The sequence below is a fragment of the Zeus faber genome (assembly GCF_960531495.2).
Source record: "Zeus faber genome assembly, chromosome: 12".
Lineage (NCBI taxonomy): Eukaryota > Metazoa > Chordata > Actinopteri > Zeiformes > Zeidae > Zeus > Zeus faber.
The window spans coordinates 22,042,786-22,060,291 of record NC_137196.1 but is presented as its reverse complement, the minus strand read 5'-3'; the positions used below and the strand labels follow the sequence as shown (position 1 = coordinate 22,060,291).

Sequence of the window (17,506 nt, the reverse complement as noted above, 5' to 3'; positions counted from 1 at the left end):
TGCACAAGAAATATACTAAAATTGGGACCACTTAGATTGAATTTAGGGTGTTAGAAATTATACTTAAGCTGTGCTTCAATATATCAAAAATATAATTTTCATGTACTTTTGGTTATCTTTGACAACCCAAATAACACACTTTAAAAATATATATATAATTCATGTGACAAAAGTTTTGTACCCGCACTTCACCTCCTGTATGGTATCTGACTATATTTGACTATGAACACATTCTAAATTGAGTTTTGAATGTACGGTAAGTATATTTTAGTCGACCTTTGAGTATTATGTGGTGGTTTGAAGACTTCTCAGAGCGCTCCAGTGCATTAAAGGAGAACGTTGTGTTATTCCTCAGACTGCGATGAGGAAACGTGCTTCCTCTCAGACGTTTCTTCACCAGTCTACTCGCTTTGGAGCGCGTGTACACCACCGCCGGTATCGTTATCGTCACCACCGGCAACGCAGCCACCTGTCTGGCCGCTCGCAGGAAGCTCGGCGCTGGTTTCCCCGGCGCGGCAGGAAGCAGACGGTAACGGCAGCCTGCGGGGTGGGGCTGAGGGTGGGGCAGGGGGGGGGGACACATAAAAAATGTCAAAGAGGCGCGATTTAAAGCGCGGCGGGCGTCTCACCCCCCGGCAACGCGGGTTTTTGCCGTGACATGGCCTGGCACGCGTGTCCTCACAGCGAAAGCCATGGAGACACTTCTCGTTCTGTTTCCTCAGTTCAGCTTTTTCGGCCGTAAAGGAGGAAGCGCATCTGAAGAGTCTCGTTCCAGAAGACCAGCGGACGGCAACGATGAAAGACGACTCCACTAGGTCAGTGTGTGGCTTTTGCGATGCCTCTCTTTGCCTTTGGGAAAGCAGGGACGAGTGAGATTGAGGTAACTTTATCCCGGTGTTACCGTCTGTTTTTCTCGGGGGTTTTTGTTTTTATCTGCGCATCGCATTTCATCCACCCGAAGCGGACGCCTCAGCGGGGGGTTATCAAGTCGCTCTTCGACAACAATCCCCGCTCGAAATCCTCTCTAGAGCGGCTCTTAAACGCCGAAAAAGAGAGGCCCTCGAACCCTGAAACTGAAACCCTCGAACGGCGCAAAGAACGGCCGCTTGGAAAAAATATATATATATATGTATATGCGCGTGAGGGAGAGGAAGCGGGAAAAACAAAGTTAAAATATGTGTGAGACCTGACGCATTTCCCCCTGCTTTTTGATTTCAGGCTGAAAGACAAGGAGAGAAGGAGCCGACTCAGCCTTTTCCTCACCAAGTCGGGCTCTCACGAAAGCGTCGCTCCCGACAAGAAGACGAGCGCGGCGCCCAGCGAGTGAGGCCGCGTCCACTTCTTTCAAGTGAACGGGGAGAGAAACGGAAACAGGAAAAAGAGCTTTGAGCGCAATATTGCGCGCGGTTCCGTGTGTGATGGTTCTGCTGTATTTGCTCCATTATCTTTTTTCCGCTTCTCCCAATTGTTTGCTTTTGTTCTCTGAATCGTCGCATGGCACAGGAAGCGCGAAATCCAAGACGAGTGCCGAGATCTTGTTTTTTTTTTTGTTTTTGCCTCATCATTAAGGAAGTGCTCACAAAATCTCTGACTTTTGCAGTATCTCACCGGAAACAGCAATGAAATGGGGAGAATCGTTTGAAGAGCTACTGAAATATTCAGGTTAGATTGAAGCTCAAAATTTTTCGACTGATTGTGGCAAATTGCTGTCCGAGAGAGTTTGTTCCGCCGCCGCGCACTCCTATCCCGGTTTGACTGAAAGCTTTCTCTCGGCGATAAATGGTTAATGAAAGGGAGCGAGAAGAGCAAACGATGTGTTTTGCATGTTTGTTGCCGGGCAGAGAGAAATATACAGAAGCTGTTTCACTTCCTCATAACTGTGTTTGGTAGAATATCACAGTGAGAATTCTAGAAAAAAGAGAACTATAGGAAACTATAAGCAACGATAACTACAGCTTAACTACAATAATCCCAAGAAATCTTTTGATATTTTTTAGACACTAATATACCTTTAACCTTATTTGCCTTTATTTAAAATCACATTTTGATGATAACCCACCTAAAGCAGATTATCCGTCGAGATGTTAAGAAATGGGTGTCATTGCTCTCCTTATACAATCCCGGAGTAAGTGAAGAGCAGGATCCCGTCTCACGCTCCTATCTTGGGAACTGCAATCGCCGTTCCGCTCGAGACGGCGCCCCCGAAAAGGTGTCAAGGAGAGCCCTGAGTGGCACGTTTAGCCCTCCCACCCACGCCGGAGGCCTCTGACTCTGTCTTCTCCCCTCCCGAAACGCAGACGGGGTGGAAACCTTCTCGCGCTTCCTGCGGACCGAATTCAGCGAGGAGAACATGGAGTTCTGGCTCGCCTGCGAGGAGTACAAGAGCATCGACTCCGAGACCAAGCTGCTGTCCAAGGCCATGTCCATTTACACCGTCTACATCGAGGCGGAGGCCCCCAAGGAGGTACGGAGAGACGGACGCCTTTGCTGAGCGTGGGCCGCGCTTTTCTAACTTTGCAAACGGTCTTGAGTGTGGTCGCCAGTGCCTTATGGCAGTTGGAACGACGGTTGCTATTTACGGTTAATTAAAACCGTTCCGCTGATAATTCCAAAATACTCTGATTGACAAAATAAGGAAGTACAATTTTGTTAAAAGAAAAACATTTGAAGGATAATTAAAGGTCCCGTTAAAGGTCTCTCCACGGCGTGTTTTGCCGCGGTGGCCCCAGTTTGGGGTTTGAATCTACGGAAGTCGGCGGCGGGTTTTTTCGAAAAAGGTTTCCTCGTCCCGCGTGAGGATGACACGACCCCCGTCTCGGCGCCTGAAAACATACACGGCTGTCAGAGACGGGTCTGGGGGAGGGGGGGTTCCATCAAAGCAGAAATGCAGATCTGGAGATTGAGTGCTCATCTCCCACGCACTTCCAGTCTGAACACTGCATATTTAATATGTGCAAAAAAAAACAAAAAAAACAAACAAACAAAAAACAAAACGAGTGGCCTCAGAATAAACTGCAGAATCATGAGGATCTATGCAGGTGCAAGTGAGACTGACAGACAAGAATAAGAATAAGATAAAGTATTAGTTACAGATATAACGGTTAGTTATTTATTTAGTGACCGTTGTTTTCCACTAAGTTGATTGAGGGAAAGCTTTAAAAGGCAGGAATTCACATCACATTGCACATTGCTTAGCCTGATTGATCTAATCAGCTTTTGTACGTAACATGTTGAACTTTTTCCACAAAACCCGAAGCCGTGAAATCAACACACAGTTGCAAGATCTATAAAATATCGAATTTTGTGATGGGTGGGTAGAAGGATATACATACACTATAATCATATCATATACTATATATGTAAGTGAAGATATCCTGATCCTCATTCCCGACGACCTATCAACTCGCACAAGGTCCTGAAGGGACCGTACGGTGGCTGGTCGGGGTCATACCTGTAGTGTTGCCAGTCTCCTGACCAAGACACGGCAAGAATATACGCCACTATGATCTGACATGGTGACCATCGTGAAAGACAAAAACACCTATGGCCAATAGATAGATAGATAGATAGATAGATAGATAGATAGATAGATAGATAGATAGATAGATACACACATAGATAGATGGATGGATATATTTTGAAGACTCTTAGGTTCTGCCGTCATAAATCTCCATAAACCCAGCTCCAAATGGCTGAGATTGCATCGTGTGGTCGCCCTCTTCTACCAATGTTTTGTTGGTTTATGCCTCTGCCTATAGATACAGATACAGGACCCGCAAACACCTCTGTGGACATGTGCAGCGAAAGCCGCTATGGGTCGGAGAGGCTCGTAGAGGAGCCGGCGCGCAAGTATGAAAGCAAACAGCCACGGGAACTGGCTGTTTGCTTTTTTACTTGGATAGTTTGTGTATAGTGTTAGGTGTCCACTGGAGGGGGGCAGTGTCATATTTAGTGAACCACAATGTACACAAAACATAGAAGGCATCCGGGCTTTTTCTTGTTTGTCTCTTTCAAACTTTTTTGACATCGTTAGAACTCATAAATACAGATCTGCAAATACAAACCCGCTTTCGGACCTCATCCGCAAGGAGCGCTTCTATCTGCTACATGTTGCTTTCCTTTTGGAACCCGCCCGACAGGAAGTTGGACGATTCAGCCGATCGTCTTTCTCTTGGCGCGCGGGGACCACGCAGCACCGCGTCGGGACGTCTGCGAGTCTCCGTGGCCTTACGCTTAACAACACCGCCCCTTGTCGATTAGGTCGGCGGAGACCTTTTAGCGTGTCTTCGCCGAGGCATAAGCCAGTCTTTAATCCAGCCTTTAGGCCCATTTCACCTCAGAAGGATCCACAGTGAGTTGGCTGCTGGCGCCTCCCTCCATCCCCACATCCAACACCCTCGGCCTCCCACTACTCCGCCACAGGCCCAGGGGCTACTGTCCACCCCTAATTACCACCGGCAGTACTGCATCTGCACTACAGAGTGGCGGTTTGATAGGTGAACACACACATGATAAGCTGGGCGATGCATTCCTTTTCCCAATCTCCCCCCTCCACCCAATTTTTCAAGTTTGTGCAGAGCATTTTTTCCTCTTTCATTCACCTCAAAGTTTCTCCTGCCGACACCACCGATGTGGGTCTTTGGCCTTGGTGTACAGATCGAGGAACAACAAGTATCCCGGGCCTTTTGAGGAGCTCCGTACAGGTGTTATGTGCCGTCTCAAACGTGACCGTACCAAACTTGTTCCCGTCTCCCAGGTGAACATCGACTACTCCACCAAGACGGACATCCAGCGGAGCATCTCGCGGCCCACGAAGAGCTGCTTCGAGGCGGCGCAGAGCAAAGTCTACGGCCTGATGAAGAAGGACTGCTACCCCAGGTTCCTCAGCTCTGACATTTACCTGCGCGTCACCCACCGCAAGGCCCCGGGAGCCGCCATGTTTCGCAGGAGGTCACGTTCCTGCGTGTTCAACGAGCGAGGGGAGCCCGCGGCCCGGTAACGGGCGGGGGCTGCACGTGAAGGTCACGCCGTGGCGGAGCCCGGTGCTTTTCACCCTGTCTCCCATCTAGACGTGGCGTGAACGATTCCCCCTCACCAAAGGCAATGCATATTTTTACATGCACTATTTTGCTTGCTGAGCGGTATTTTTTCCCCAACGTCCCTCTGCGACGTACGTTTCTGCCTGCTAACCCGACAGTAAGAAACATATTAAAAAAAAACAACATATTTCAACTTGAAAAAAACCAATTGCATTATTCATTACAGGGTTTTTTTTGTAAAAGTGTGCTACCACTGTGGCATTATAACTTATGTATTTTGATGATCATATACAGTGTGTGGGTTTGCTTTTTGTTCACTGTAAATAATTCAATCTGTGGAATAAGAAAGACATAAACAATATTTTAAGAAATTCTCTTACCAATCCCTTTTGTATCATTTATTATCTTACGTGAGGACAACCCCAAAATATAATGCATGGAGCCATAATGTGTGCATCACACCAGCCAAACAAATATGAGATATTTAGGAGCTTCTATGCCAAATCACTGAAAAATGAATGATCTTTATAAGCAGGCTACCACCACTCCATGATGGAGTAACTCTTGGTCTTCATATGCGCTGCACGTTTTTTTCCTCAGAGACAAATATGTATTAATTTCAATCCGTCAGTGATCCCTCTGTCAGTGGCCTCCCCCCAAATCTCCTGAATGTGTATGTTCCCTACAGCTGACATGCATGTGTAGAAACATAAATAAGTGCTTGCAAATGGCAGACACGCGCTCACACACGCACGCAGGCACACACGCACGCACGCAGGCACGCACGCAGGCGCGCGCGCACACACACACACACCTGATTTCGCACATTAACACACACAATCTCTCTGTCAGTCTTCAGAATAGGCCTATTGAGGCTGTTCTTAGCTGAAGGTGCTTGTACTGTATAAATTATATTTTGGTTTATTATATAGAAACCTGTCTGGCCAGTATTTTCAGTTAGTATTTGCAATATGTTTAGAATACACGCTATAGACACACTTATATTACTTACTTTGAACGATTTGATCGTTGGTGTTTGAGCAGAGTGGAAAGAATATCTATTATCTATTATTCTTGCATCAACATACAGTACTTGAGGCCATATTCAAAATACTCATTGTTTAAATGGAATAACATCTGGCTTTGAGTGCTCAAATGGTTTGGGGAAAAGCCAAATGCGCAAACAGACGCAGGCCTGCCAAAATTCATCACATCCAAAAAAAGATCCTCCGTCTGACAATTTACAAACTTTACAAATTTCAAAGATGCTGCTTGTTTCTTCCCATTACCGCTCAAATCATTATCGTCACGGCTTGTCCTCTGATCCCGGCCAAATGCAAAACGTGCAGCTCGTAATGAAGATTCCCTTTGAGTTCAAGACTTTAACCTCGGAGGAGAAACAAAAGAATCCTTAAACCAAGATTGCCTCGGGATATGAGGCTTGTATTAAAAGAGGGAAATTAGTGATGCACATCTACATTGGCAATCATGATTTATAATAATGTGATTCAAATTGGACTTGCGCACAAACCTCTTTATACAAACAGGTTTTTTGATAAATATCTCAGCGCTCCCCAGCGTTTGCAGATTCATGACGATGCGTACGGGTATCTGTGTATAATTTATTAAAATTTACTATTCAATTTAATAAAGGTTAAAGGAAGCAAATCTAATTAAAAATCACTTCACTTCCTATTATGCCTATTATGCAAAATCCCTTTGTTCGGTGCTTGTGCACATACATTTGGGCCCCCCTAGGGTCAACTAACACACACACTGTGGAAAAAGACAGCCCAGTCAGTTTGTTGTGAGCCGCCCGTTTCAGAAAACATGTCCTGAAACGAGCCGTTTAGCTTTGCTGCACCCAAACCCCAAGCCATCCGCTGCATCATGTGGCGCTCCAAGCTCCGCGCCGCTTCGGCCACCGTGGTGAAAGTCGGAACAAACTTTTAAATGAGGCCGTGTAGAGCTAATATGAGCGAGGATTCAGCGACTGGGCTGCTCGTTTCTCGCCTCAAATGTGTTCAGAAACAGGTTTCGGTGGACTGATGAGGTGAAACCAGTGAACGTTACAGAGAAATACAACGGAACCCAGAGTAAAGCTCGAAACCCTGTTGATTAACAGAACTAGGGGCCTTGGGAGGATGGCTCCACCCACTTACACAGCAGGGGCCCTAAAGAGGTAGTCACTCCAGGTACTTACCACTTTTAAAACCAACTTGCCCTTTACGTCCTGACCCATTGTGTCATTCACCACGAGCAAAAAGCACTTCACAAAGTGCTGAAAGTGCCCCCGGTAAAGGGAGCGCTGTTCTAGAGTTCCCTGAATGAAAAGTGATTATATGACCAGGCTCCCTCAAGACAGCTGTCAGAGATAGCTAATTTCAAAAAGCCAAATGCAGCCCGGAAAAAAAAGACTTGAACTGTTGTGGCCGGTACACACACCTCCACAGAAACACATGTATTGTTTAATTCGGACTGAGAAACAGAGTTTTTAACTGGGTCGTGACAGCCACAGCCGCTACTAAACGATCCTATATAGAGAAGAAGTAGAATGATGTTGGTATAATGACATACAATTAAGATTTTTAATGCCTGTACTGACATATTCTTTCATTCATTCATTCATCAGTGCTATTTTTAGTCGACCAAATCTCTTGGACATTATAGTCTAGTAACTAGTTCCTCCAGACACATTGGCTTTAACCCAATTAGATAAATTTCAGTCTGGTTCAAGGATCATTTTCCCTCCTAGATCTGTCCCAGTGAGACTGCCAAATTAAAAAAATATAAAATAAATATATATATTTTGTAAGAATATTTTGTTTATTCATATTCAGAATTAAACTGCGATTCAACTGTACAAATCGGGTTCGAAACGGATTCCTGCGGCCTTATCTAAAGTGTTTTGATAGTGTGCCAAAGAAAGGCCTTAAATAATGCATCTTGCTCTCCCTGTGAAACGGTCGATGTTTAGCTGCACATGTCGTATATGAATGTTATACTGTACTATACTATTATTTTAAAGGACAAACAAATCAACCCCAAATCACCTTTCGTCCCCGGAGGGGCGTACAGATCAGGGCGACCGAACCGACCAGATCGCATCCCTCGAGCCGGCCGTCGAGATATCACAAAGCCACCTCCGAAGGGCTCGCGTCCAGTTCAAACACGGTGGAGAATCGAACCCTTTCACATGGAACTTCATTTCCCCTCTTGAGTAGCAGTTTTCGATAAAAATTTAATTCAAAATGTGTGCAAGCGAAAGGGTATGACGTCCTTCCAAACTTCGGTTCCAGAGTTGAAAGTGGCGATGCATGAGACTGTCCGTATTGGGTGGATTGCAACGCACTAAGTCCCGGTATTACGTTCGGAAACAACAATGTTTTTGGCAACATCCGGGTTCACCCTCGTCAGACCGAAACCAGCGACACTACTTCATCCAATCCCTCGCGGCCGCTTTTCACCTCTTGGCTTCTCCCGCCCGATCCGCACGCTCTTAGCGGGGAAGGCGGAGCCCGCCACCAACGATGGAGACAGCAAATAGAGGAGCACACACGTAACATAATCTCACGGACTACCGCTTGAAACGCAGATTGGCTTTTGTAAACACGACTTACAGGGAAGATAATAACAACAACCGCTTCTGGTTTTAGGTTGACGGACAAAGTCCCCAAAATCCAGAAGGGTTTGTTGGCAATGGCGCATGACGTAGTCAGAAGAAATAAGTACAGCGGTCGCAAACAGAGAACGGTTGTGTCCGCCAACACGCCCGAGTTCCTCCTCAGCTCGAGGTTGACTGTATTTGTCCACAGGTTAGCCATCATGTCAGCTGTAGTGATGCTGAAGAATAAAATTTAACATCGCATACCCCTTAACATAGAAGGGGGGTCTTTCATTTGTTAAAAGATAAAACTTAAATGGAAGTCCTGCCGGGGGTTTTGATTCATCACGCTGTTCTTGACTCAGCCTGACACTCACTGGATTGCTGTTGGGATGATTCCCGCAACATTCTTTGAATCCGTGGATTGATAGAGACGTGTTCCTGTTAAACAAGTTATAAGTATTAAAAACGTTAAGTATAAGAACAACAACGTTAGTTCCCTTCTGTTCGCCTGCCCGCACGCCCGCCCCCCGCCGATATTGAATTAAAGTACATTCGACGTATTAAATATTGATTCTCCGAGATCTGCAGTTGCGATCGTCCACAGGATCTGTAGGGTCATGCTCAGAGCGGGAATCCCCTCAACGTGACATCCAACCCTGAATCGGACGAGCGCCAGAAGCATGGCGGCAGGCGACGACCCTCCTCCGGCTTCAACGGGGAGCCGGCAGGAAAAGGAAAACCGCGGCTTCAAATCGGCGACCACGCTCCTCTGCCGAAAGCGTCGGCGGCCCCCGCGGCTGTTGCCGCTGTCGCCATCGGAGAACTGGAACAGGGACGTGAGTGAGGACGGGGGAACGAGGACCTTGAGTGCCTCACTGTGTACGGCCGAGGAAAATACAGCCTGCCTCCAGGAGAAGGGTGTTGAACGGCCTCGGCCAAGCTGCTCGTACTGTGTATGTATCTCCAACCTGTGAGCGTGAAAGTCAACATGGATTTAAACAGAGCTTAAAAAAAAAAAAAAAAAAAAAAAAAAAAGACCTTCGCAAACGATTTTGATTATTATTTTATTGTATCTTGAAGAGAGAAATACCTTTAGGTCAGGTTTCCCCAATGCGATCTTAATTCTGTGGGTGAATAAATGAAGAGACAGTACAAAGAGCAAAAACGAGAGAAAACCGTCGGCCGTTGTCTCATCCACGCAACGGGCCACGCCCATTTTTGAAAAGCAAATTCCTCGACTTGGTACAGCTGCTGCGCTCATGCAAAACGGGGCCGGCCCTTGGTGTTTTTTTCCGTCACCTGTTTCGAAGATTTACATCCTGGGTTTGTTTGGGCGGCGTCGTGGGGGTCAGAGCAGGTGAGGCGCACGTGCCGGCCGCTGTGCTGGCGATAACACGCGCACGCACGTGATATTCCACGTGGCGCGAGGCGTGTGCGGCGGCCGAGCACGGCGTTGTGTGTTGCGGTGCAACACGAGGGAGGTGAAGTGTAAAGTATCAATAGTATAAATATGTTTATCATAAGCAAAAATGATATTGGTTCATATGTCCTCTGAAAACACAGCACATCATACAGCATGGAAAATTAGGCAAACTATTATTGTATTTACCACTACTACTACTACTACTACTACGACCACAACTACAATTAGACTACTAAAACAGTATTACATTTTGGTCGTGTGTTAATTTTTTTTGCCCCTCTGATGAATAATGAACATACACCTGATATGTAAATGCCGGGACACCAGTCCTTTTTCCAAGTAATGCATTTGTTTATGGCCAGGATCAGCGCCAGTCGATTAATGGCCCTTACCGGAGCCGCGACCAGGCGCTGTTTCCGACATGACCCTTCTATGAAGTCCATAACAAACCTGTGTTTCCCTACTTTCTACAAGGAAGCAGGCAAGCGGTGAAAGCATAACTCAATCAAAGTATCCGAGAGAAAGACGCTTCCTCTATGACGTCCTGGAAAAAATCTCTGATGACATCAATATATGTATATCAACAGGTATATACTCAATTTGTACAGCTACGTTGTGCATGCACAGTCTATGTTGTCAGATATTGGACCAACAGCGGGCATTCACATAAATTAACATAATGCAATGTAATATCTAAAAAAATATTGCCAACACACAAATCCAATAATAAGGCCTGTAAAAACATGTCAGATACTGGAAGGAAAGTGACCCTGCTGTTTGTTTATGTTTATACACAGAAGCGTGTTTGATTGATGGAATGAATATGGGGCTTTTTTTTTTTTTTTAGGTAACAAGCATATCAGATGGTTTTTAGTGAAGGGATATTCTATTAACCCCAAACTAACTACACCATCAAAGTTCAAAGTAATGGTTTGGTATGGGTTGTTAACCCCGGTGTGAGATCTGAAATGAAAGGACAACCACACACACACACACACACACACACACACACACACACACACACACACACACACACACACACACACACACACACTCTCACTCACTCACTCACTCTCTCACACACACACACACACACACACACACACACAAAATCACAGCAGATCCCGGAGGTGCCACCCACAAAGTGAGGATGCCCTGTCTCTCCCAACAATACTTTGCATGATAATTTCCATGATTTCCCTTGGGTGGGTGGGTGCACTTGACTCCCTCATCCCCAAGCAATCACAATCTCATCTTTGCTCTGGAAGGACTTTAATTCTCTTTCCTCACAGAGGACGTGGAGATGGGGATAAAGTGAGTTACTTCATATTTGATTACAGGGGCACTTGACCGTTTCCAACAGGGTTGAGCTCACAGCAGCAATGTGGAAAATACCAGGGAGTTTTACACTGACTGTAAGTCTCACCTCTGTGCTGGACGCCGGATTGACAATGTCAGGGTTTGAGGGTACAGAATGCCTTGAGGGGCTTGAGGGTGTTTTTTTATCAAGGCAAGGATATCTGGTTATCTAGTTAACTGGTTGTCTGCTTATCTGCTCATCTGGTTATTTGGTTAACTGCTCGGCTGCTTATCTGCTTATCTGCTTATCTGGTTGTCTGGTCGTCTCGTGATCTGGTTATCTGCTACACGGATAATCTAATAACCAGGCTAGTGATGAACTCTCGATCTCCATGCTCTTTTCAAGGGCAGATTTTGTTGCTTTCCCAAGGATCCCCTGGAAGATGTTGAGACATGGGGAGAGTCCGTGGACAAACTCCTCGGCTGTAAAGGTGAGGAAGTTCCCTGGGTTTTTTTTACGATTATTCACGGCACAAAGAGGCTGTTTGTCGATGATCATCAATGCGTGCGATTCTGTGCTTCCCGCAGCCGGACAGATCGCTTTCCGTGAGTTCCTCAGGTCGGAGTACAGTGAGGAGAACATCTTGTTCTGGCTGGCATGCGAGGAGTACAAAAAGATCAAGACTGTTCCCGAGATGATCTCCACCGCAAACCAAATCTACTCCGAGTATGTGCAGACGGAGGCGCCCAGACAGGTGAAAAATAAACAATGAAATACATATACATACATATGCACATATGTACATAAATACATTGATAAGTAATGGAAATAGATAGACAGACAGACAGATAGACAGATTAATAGATAGAGCGACAAGGGATACAGAGAGAGAGAGAGATAGATGGATACATACATACATACGTAATGGTAATAAAGAAATAGAATAAAAAGAGAAAGATGTCCTTATGCAATAAACCAAAAAAATCAACAATAAACTATAAAGTAAACCTAAAAATAGACTATAAAGAAGACAAATATGGCAATATACAATAAAGCTCTCTATCAACAATTTACATTCCGGTGAAAATATTATTAAATGTATCTACAATTAGGAATTCTATATATAATGTATTTACCAGGCTGGAAAACAAAATAGTTATTTTTTTACATTTTTATTTTCATTTAGAAAAGTCATTTTTGGGGGGGGATTTCTTTCATGTTTAGGTTTATTTTATTTTTAGGGTTTTTTGGTAACTAGCTCTAGTTAGTTAAGTTTGTTTTTTTGTAATTTTCTATTTATCTATCTATCTATTGTTTCATTTAGGAGGATTTAAATGTATATTTAATACAACACAGACAATTAATCCTATTATATAATTATAGAACCCAGAATCGCGATTGTGGCGCCGCCCCTTGCGGCTGCCTGCGCGAGCACCGCGTGTCGGTTACGCACATTTGAGTATTTTTTGAGCTTATAGAGCTTGTGCGTAATCACCGGGTGTCATGACATTTCACTGCATATATGTACGACCGTATGTGTATGTGTGTTACAAATAATCTCTTGAACTTGAACTTGAACAGTTTCAATTTTAAACCTCCATCTATGAGTGCATGCAATGAAGTGGAAATTGCAAATTTTTTTTTCTTTTTGTTTTTAGATCAACATAGACTGTGGCACCAGAGAAAACATCACCAAAAACATCTCTCAGCCGACAATGACATTGTTTGACTCGGCGCAGAAGCTGATCTACTGTCTGATGGCCAGGGATTGTTACCCCCGCTTCCTAAAATCTGACATGTTCCAGGGACTGCGAAGGAGCGCAGACTCCAGGTGACTCGTTCAAACACGTGGGAAAATGTTTGAATGAGAGCCCGGTCGCAGTGTGCAGAACTGGATTCTGCCAAACACTGCGACCTTTAACCCCCCCGTGTAGCTTTCATCTACCTGATTCCATAGACAGTAGTCAGAGATCTGTAAGATACGTTATCTCTATATGTAAGTTAAAAAAATATATATACATATATATATATCTATGCATTTCCAAATAGATTAAGCACATAATTACACGCATGAATTGGATACTACTAATAGTATAATATAATTCCTGTAAATAGTGTTGAGAGTTGGTCAGATTTGGACATGAATATATGATTTGGAAGTGAATATTTGACAAAAAAAAAATGTATTGTAACTTGTAATTCAACTTTTGCTTTAAAATAAATATGATTCTGTTGGTAATGTTTTGTCTTGGGCTTGGGTTCTGTTTCAAGCATTTTACGAGGATTCTCCTTAAATGATTACATACTAAAATAGACTCGGTTGGAGGTTTGCTGTTAAATGATGGGCTTGGTCATTTTGAATCCAATGCAAATCAGTCAGTGTTGTTGACATCAACAGAGGTTATGGGAGGTTTGGTCAAACAATCACTAGATGGCTGCAGAGTTCAAGCGACGTTTGAAATGAAAAAGAATGGACAGCATGGGAAAACGGTGAACACGGATCAGAAGAGTCTCTGATGAGGCGCCACCCAGTTTTTGCAAAGTTTGTGATGAGGCTTTTATGTCATTGAGCAGCAGAGGAACTTCATGAATCCACTTTAAATTGGGCTTTGTTCGTGTGTAACAATTAATGCAACACATGTGGTTACCCTCAGTTACCCTTGTTGTCCGTCAAGTTCAGATATTCACAAAAATATAAACACACATATATACAGTACATGCACACACACGTATGTGTGTGTGTGTGTGTGTGTGTGTGTGTGTGTGTGTGTGTGTGTGTGTGTGTGTGTGTGTGTGTGTGTGTGTGTGTGTGTGTGTGTGTGTGTGTGTGTGTGTGTGTGTGTGGGTGTGTGGGTATGTGTGTGGGTGTGTGCGCGTGCATTGGAGCCATTAACTTAAATTTAAAATAAAAGTATAATTATTAAACACCTAGGGTAAACTGTATGGGGTTTTTTTCCAACCTGAAATCTACACCCTAACCCTTAACCTTTAATTCCAGAAAGACTTAAAAAATATATAGGTTTTACAAATGGAAGCAACATTTTTCATCTAAATTTCATCCAATTTCATCCAATTCACGTGCAGACTGACCCTTTTTTTAGTCGTCAGGCATCCGGCCGATGATGCGTTCTGTGACAGTGTTCTATTTACACATCCAGCCCTGATGTGCTTGCATGTGTAGATCGAATCTTAGATGATGAGATTAGATGTCAAGTTTGTCCGCAGAACGCGAAAGAAGGAAGTGCATAAACAGTCACACGTCTGGTGGTTTTGGGGCCGTTCAGCACATTCATTTTGAGGGTGTGATGCTGCACTGGTGTGAACTCAACCACAACATCCTCTGGTTGTGTTCATCCCTGTGAGGGTGGAAGGTACAGTAATGCAAATGCCTTCAAGTCATTAAAGATAAATAGTGCGTTTAAAGGAAACGCAGGCTTACGGCTGATAAGGAAAGTATATACGTAAATAATAAAAGGTTATTTCCAGAATCTCCGCTAACAACAGAGGCGGACACGCTGCCGCATCTGAGTGTTTTGAACTGACACTGACGTTTGCAGTTAGGTAATTGTCATAAATACACCAATGCATAAATGTAATAAAGGGCATGGTCTCTGGTTAGAGCTTTAAAATGAGAGACAAGACACTGCATTAAAAATACATAATATTGAATACAAAGAAGGAAAAAAAAAAATCGCACACAATGATTTTACTTCCTCTAACATACAACTACCTTAATTCATCATGACTGACACTTTGACGATGGCGTGGAAAAAAGATGCAGGTCCGCCTCCCACTTTTGTTCTTTATTTTTCAGGTACGTGTTATTAGAATTTAAATATTCAATTCCAGCCCAAATGTTACACGAAATGAATGTTCAAGATAACACTTTGTGCCCATTCTGAGGCTCTTTAAAGACGTTTGCGATTGTGTATGGTTAAAATTCCCGGTTTCTTCAAACGCAGCTTTCCGAGCTACACAAAAAGCAGCTGAAATTTTTATCCCCACCAGACTATTTGCATCCAAAACAACCCTGAAACAAACAGGCGACGGTGACCTGCTCAGGCCGGGAAACAATTTCGACACGGCCATAACGCGCTCGAGCGTCATCCACCACTTCCTCTTGTGCTGCGGTTAGATCAGAGCGGGGCGACTGACGCTACAGCCAAACCTCACAGTCATATGTGCTGCTGTATAGACACAAAGTCACAACAAAGCCGTTCATCGAGGGAATAACCAAGCGCACAGTCAAATACTTATTCGGAGACCGACAGCTCCTCGTCCCTACGATGCTCAGTGTACTGCCATCACTGGCGAGGATGCAGCACAACTCCAAGATGGACACGGAAGACGTGAGAAGGAAACAGTAAGAGGCATATTTATTTTTTTCCACTTTGATTGAATCGACCGACTCAGATAAGGACGCTGAAAGGTGTAACAATTCGGCGTTCTTGACCCCGCCATTTAAATAAGTTGCATTTTGGTTTGTTTCTGTCCCTTACCTTGCAGAGAACGGAAACTGGAGCATCAGCTGCAGAGCAAGTCGTCAGGGTGCGTAACCAAAGCTACGGGGGGGGGGGGTTGCCAAAAATGTGTCATACTTTAAACACCTAAACTAACATGAGCCGTCTTTTATAGGCTTTGCTTTGAAGATATACCCCAGTGGTCTCACTCGTTGGACAAGATTCTAACATCGAAATGTGAGCTTTCAGTACACACTGACATAATTCTCTTATATAACTTCACATTGCTTTATATCAGACCTGACCAACAACCGAAACCTCGATCACTTTGCTCTGGTTTAGATGGCATAATGACATTCCGGGCCTTTTTAACGTCCGAGTTCAGCGATGAAAATTTGGAATTCTGGCTGGTGTGTGAGGACTATAAGAAGACGAGGTCTTCCTTCCGGATGTCCTCCAGGGCCAAGAAGATTTTCAAGCGCTACATCCGGGCCGAAGCCACGAGAGAGGTACGTCTGGTTTCGGGGGGACGTTTAAAAACAGATTTAAACTGGTGGATACAAACGTACTCCGTTGTGGCCCCTCACCGAGCCGTATCTTCCTGCAGATCAACATCGATCACAAGACCAGGGACCAGATTAGGCAGAACTTGAAGGCGCCGACCGCGGCGTGTTTCTACGAGGCACAAAGGATCGCTTACGGCCTGATGGAGAGAGACTCTTACCCCCGCTTCCTCAGGTCCGACGTCTACAGGACTCTGCTGGCCTCTGCGCTGGAACGGATCAAGATGTGAGGGGCGGGGGACGCCGAGCGACCGTTGGTTTCGCCGATGCTCCCTCGCCGGGTCGCTTGGGCGAGGGATGAAAGCGGCTCGGATTTCCGGTCGTTCTGCGACGCCTAGTTATCGGTGATTTCATCGTGGACTGATTCATCTGGGACTCTGTGTGCTTTTCATCAACAGTACCTGGTGGACAAAAAGATATCTCCTTCTACAGGCGGGTCTTACAGATTAAATCCTCCGACAAGGTTCTTCTGCTTTCCCAAGGTTGGAGCTGGCAACTAAGGGCAGTTTGTGTGTGTGTGTGTGTGTGTGTGTGTGTGTGTGTGTGTGTGTGTGTGTGTGTGTGTGTGTGTGTGTGTGTGTGTGTGTGTGTGTGTGTGTGTGTGTGTGTGTGTGTGTGTGTGTGTGTGTGTGTGTGTGTGTGTGTGTGGAGTTAGGATAGGACAAATGGCATTTATTGAACGCTGCTGTCTTCTGTTTTTATCGTGGGTTGGCCTCTGGCCACAAAAATATTTATGAAGGTTTGACTCGATAGGGATGAAAACCATGTCGAAGTTTGGGCCTCAGTTGGGAGATGATACTCTTTGTGTTTTTCTATTTTTGTTTTGGTTATGTGCCTGTTGACTTCTATCTGGTGTTATGTTGTTGTGAAGCACTTTGTAAAGATTGTTTTGAAAAATATTGTATAATAAAGTGAGAATACTTTTAGAACAACGACTGGGGCGCTTAAACTGGTTGTTCCCTAACTTAACTTCTGGTGCCGTGGTTGGTGAAGGCTGCCGCCAGCGCTCTAGTTCGGTTGGTCCATGGGAACTCGGAAAAATCGCAACTCGGCGGTCCGCGTGTGAACATAACATAAAAACTCCATACAAATCCGTACAAAGAGAGCGCCGTTC

At 44.7% G+C, this 17,506-nt stretch overlaps 2 protein-coding genes across 2 annotated transcripts; both read left to right on the top strand.

Moving 5' to 3' along the window:
• Positions 1–746: 746 nt before the first annotated feature.
• rgs18 (regulator of G protein signaling 18) lies at positions 747–5,384 on the top strand. The gene is made up of 5 exons (XM_080011428.1): positions 747–815; positions 1,219–1,323; positions 1,601–1,662; positions 2,298–2,464; positions 4,757–5,384. The coding sequence occupies exons 1-5, from the start codon at positions 796–798 to the stop codon at positions 4,997–4,999; spliced, it is 597 nt and encodes a 198-aa protein (XP_079867554.1). The 5' UTR covers positions 747–795; the 3' UTR covers positions 5,000–5,384.
• A 3,942-nt stretch (positions 5,385–9,326) lies between these two features.
• Positions 9,327–17,257, top strand: LOC307237683 (uncharacterized protein; the record flags this gene model as incomplete). Its single annotated transcript, XM_080010443.1, has 9 exons — positions 9,327–9,482; positions 11,775–11,859; positions 11,957–12,123; positions 13,028–13,200; positions 15,565–15,732; positions 15,876–15,917; positions 16,005–16,066; positions 16,172–16,338; positions 16,437–17,257. The coding sequence occupies 9 exons, from the start codon at positions 9,327–9,329 to the stop codon at positions 16,620–16,622; spliced, it is 1,206 nt and encodes a 401-aa protein (XP_079866569.1). The 3' UTR covers positions 16,623–17,257.
• Between the last annotated feature and the right edge of the window lie 249 nt (positions 17,258–17,506).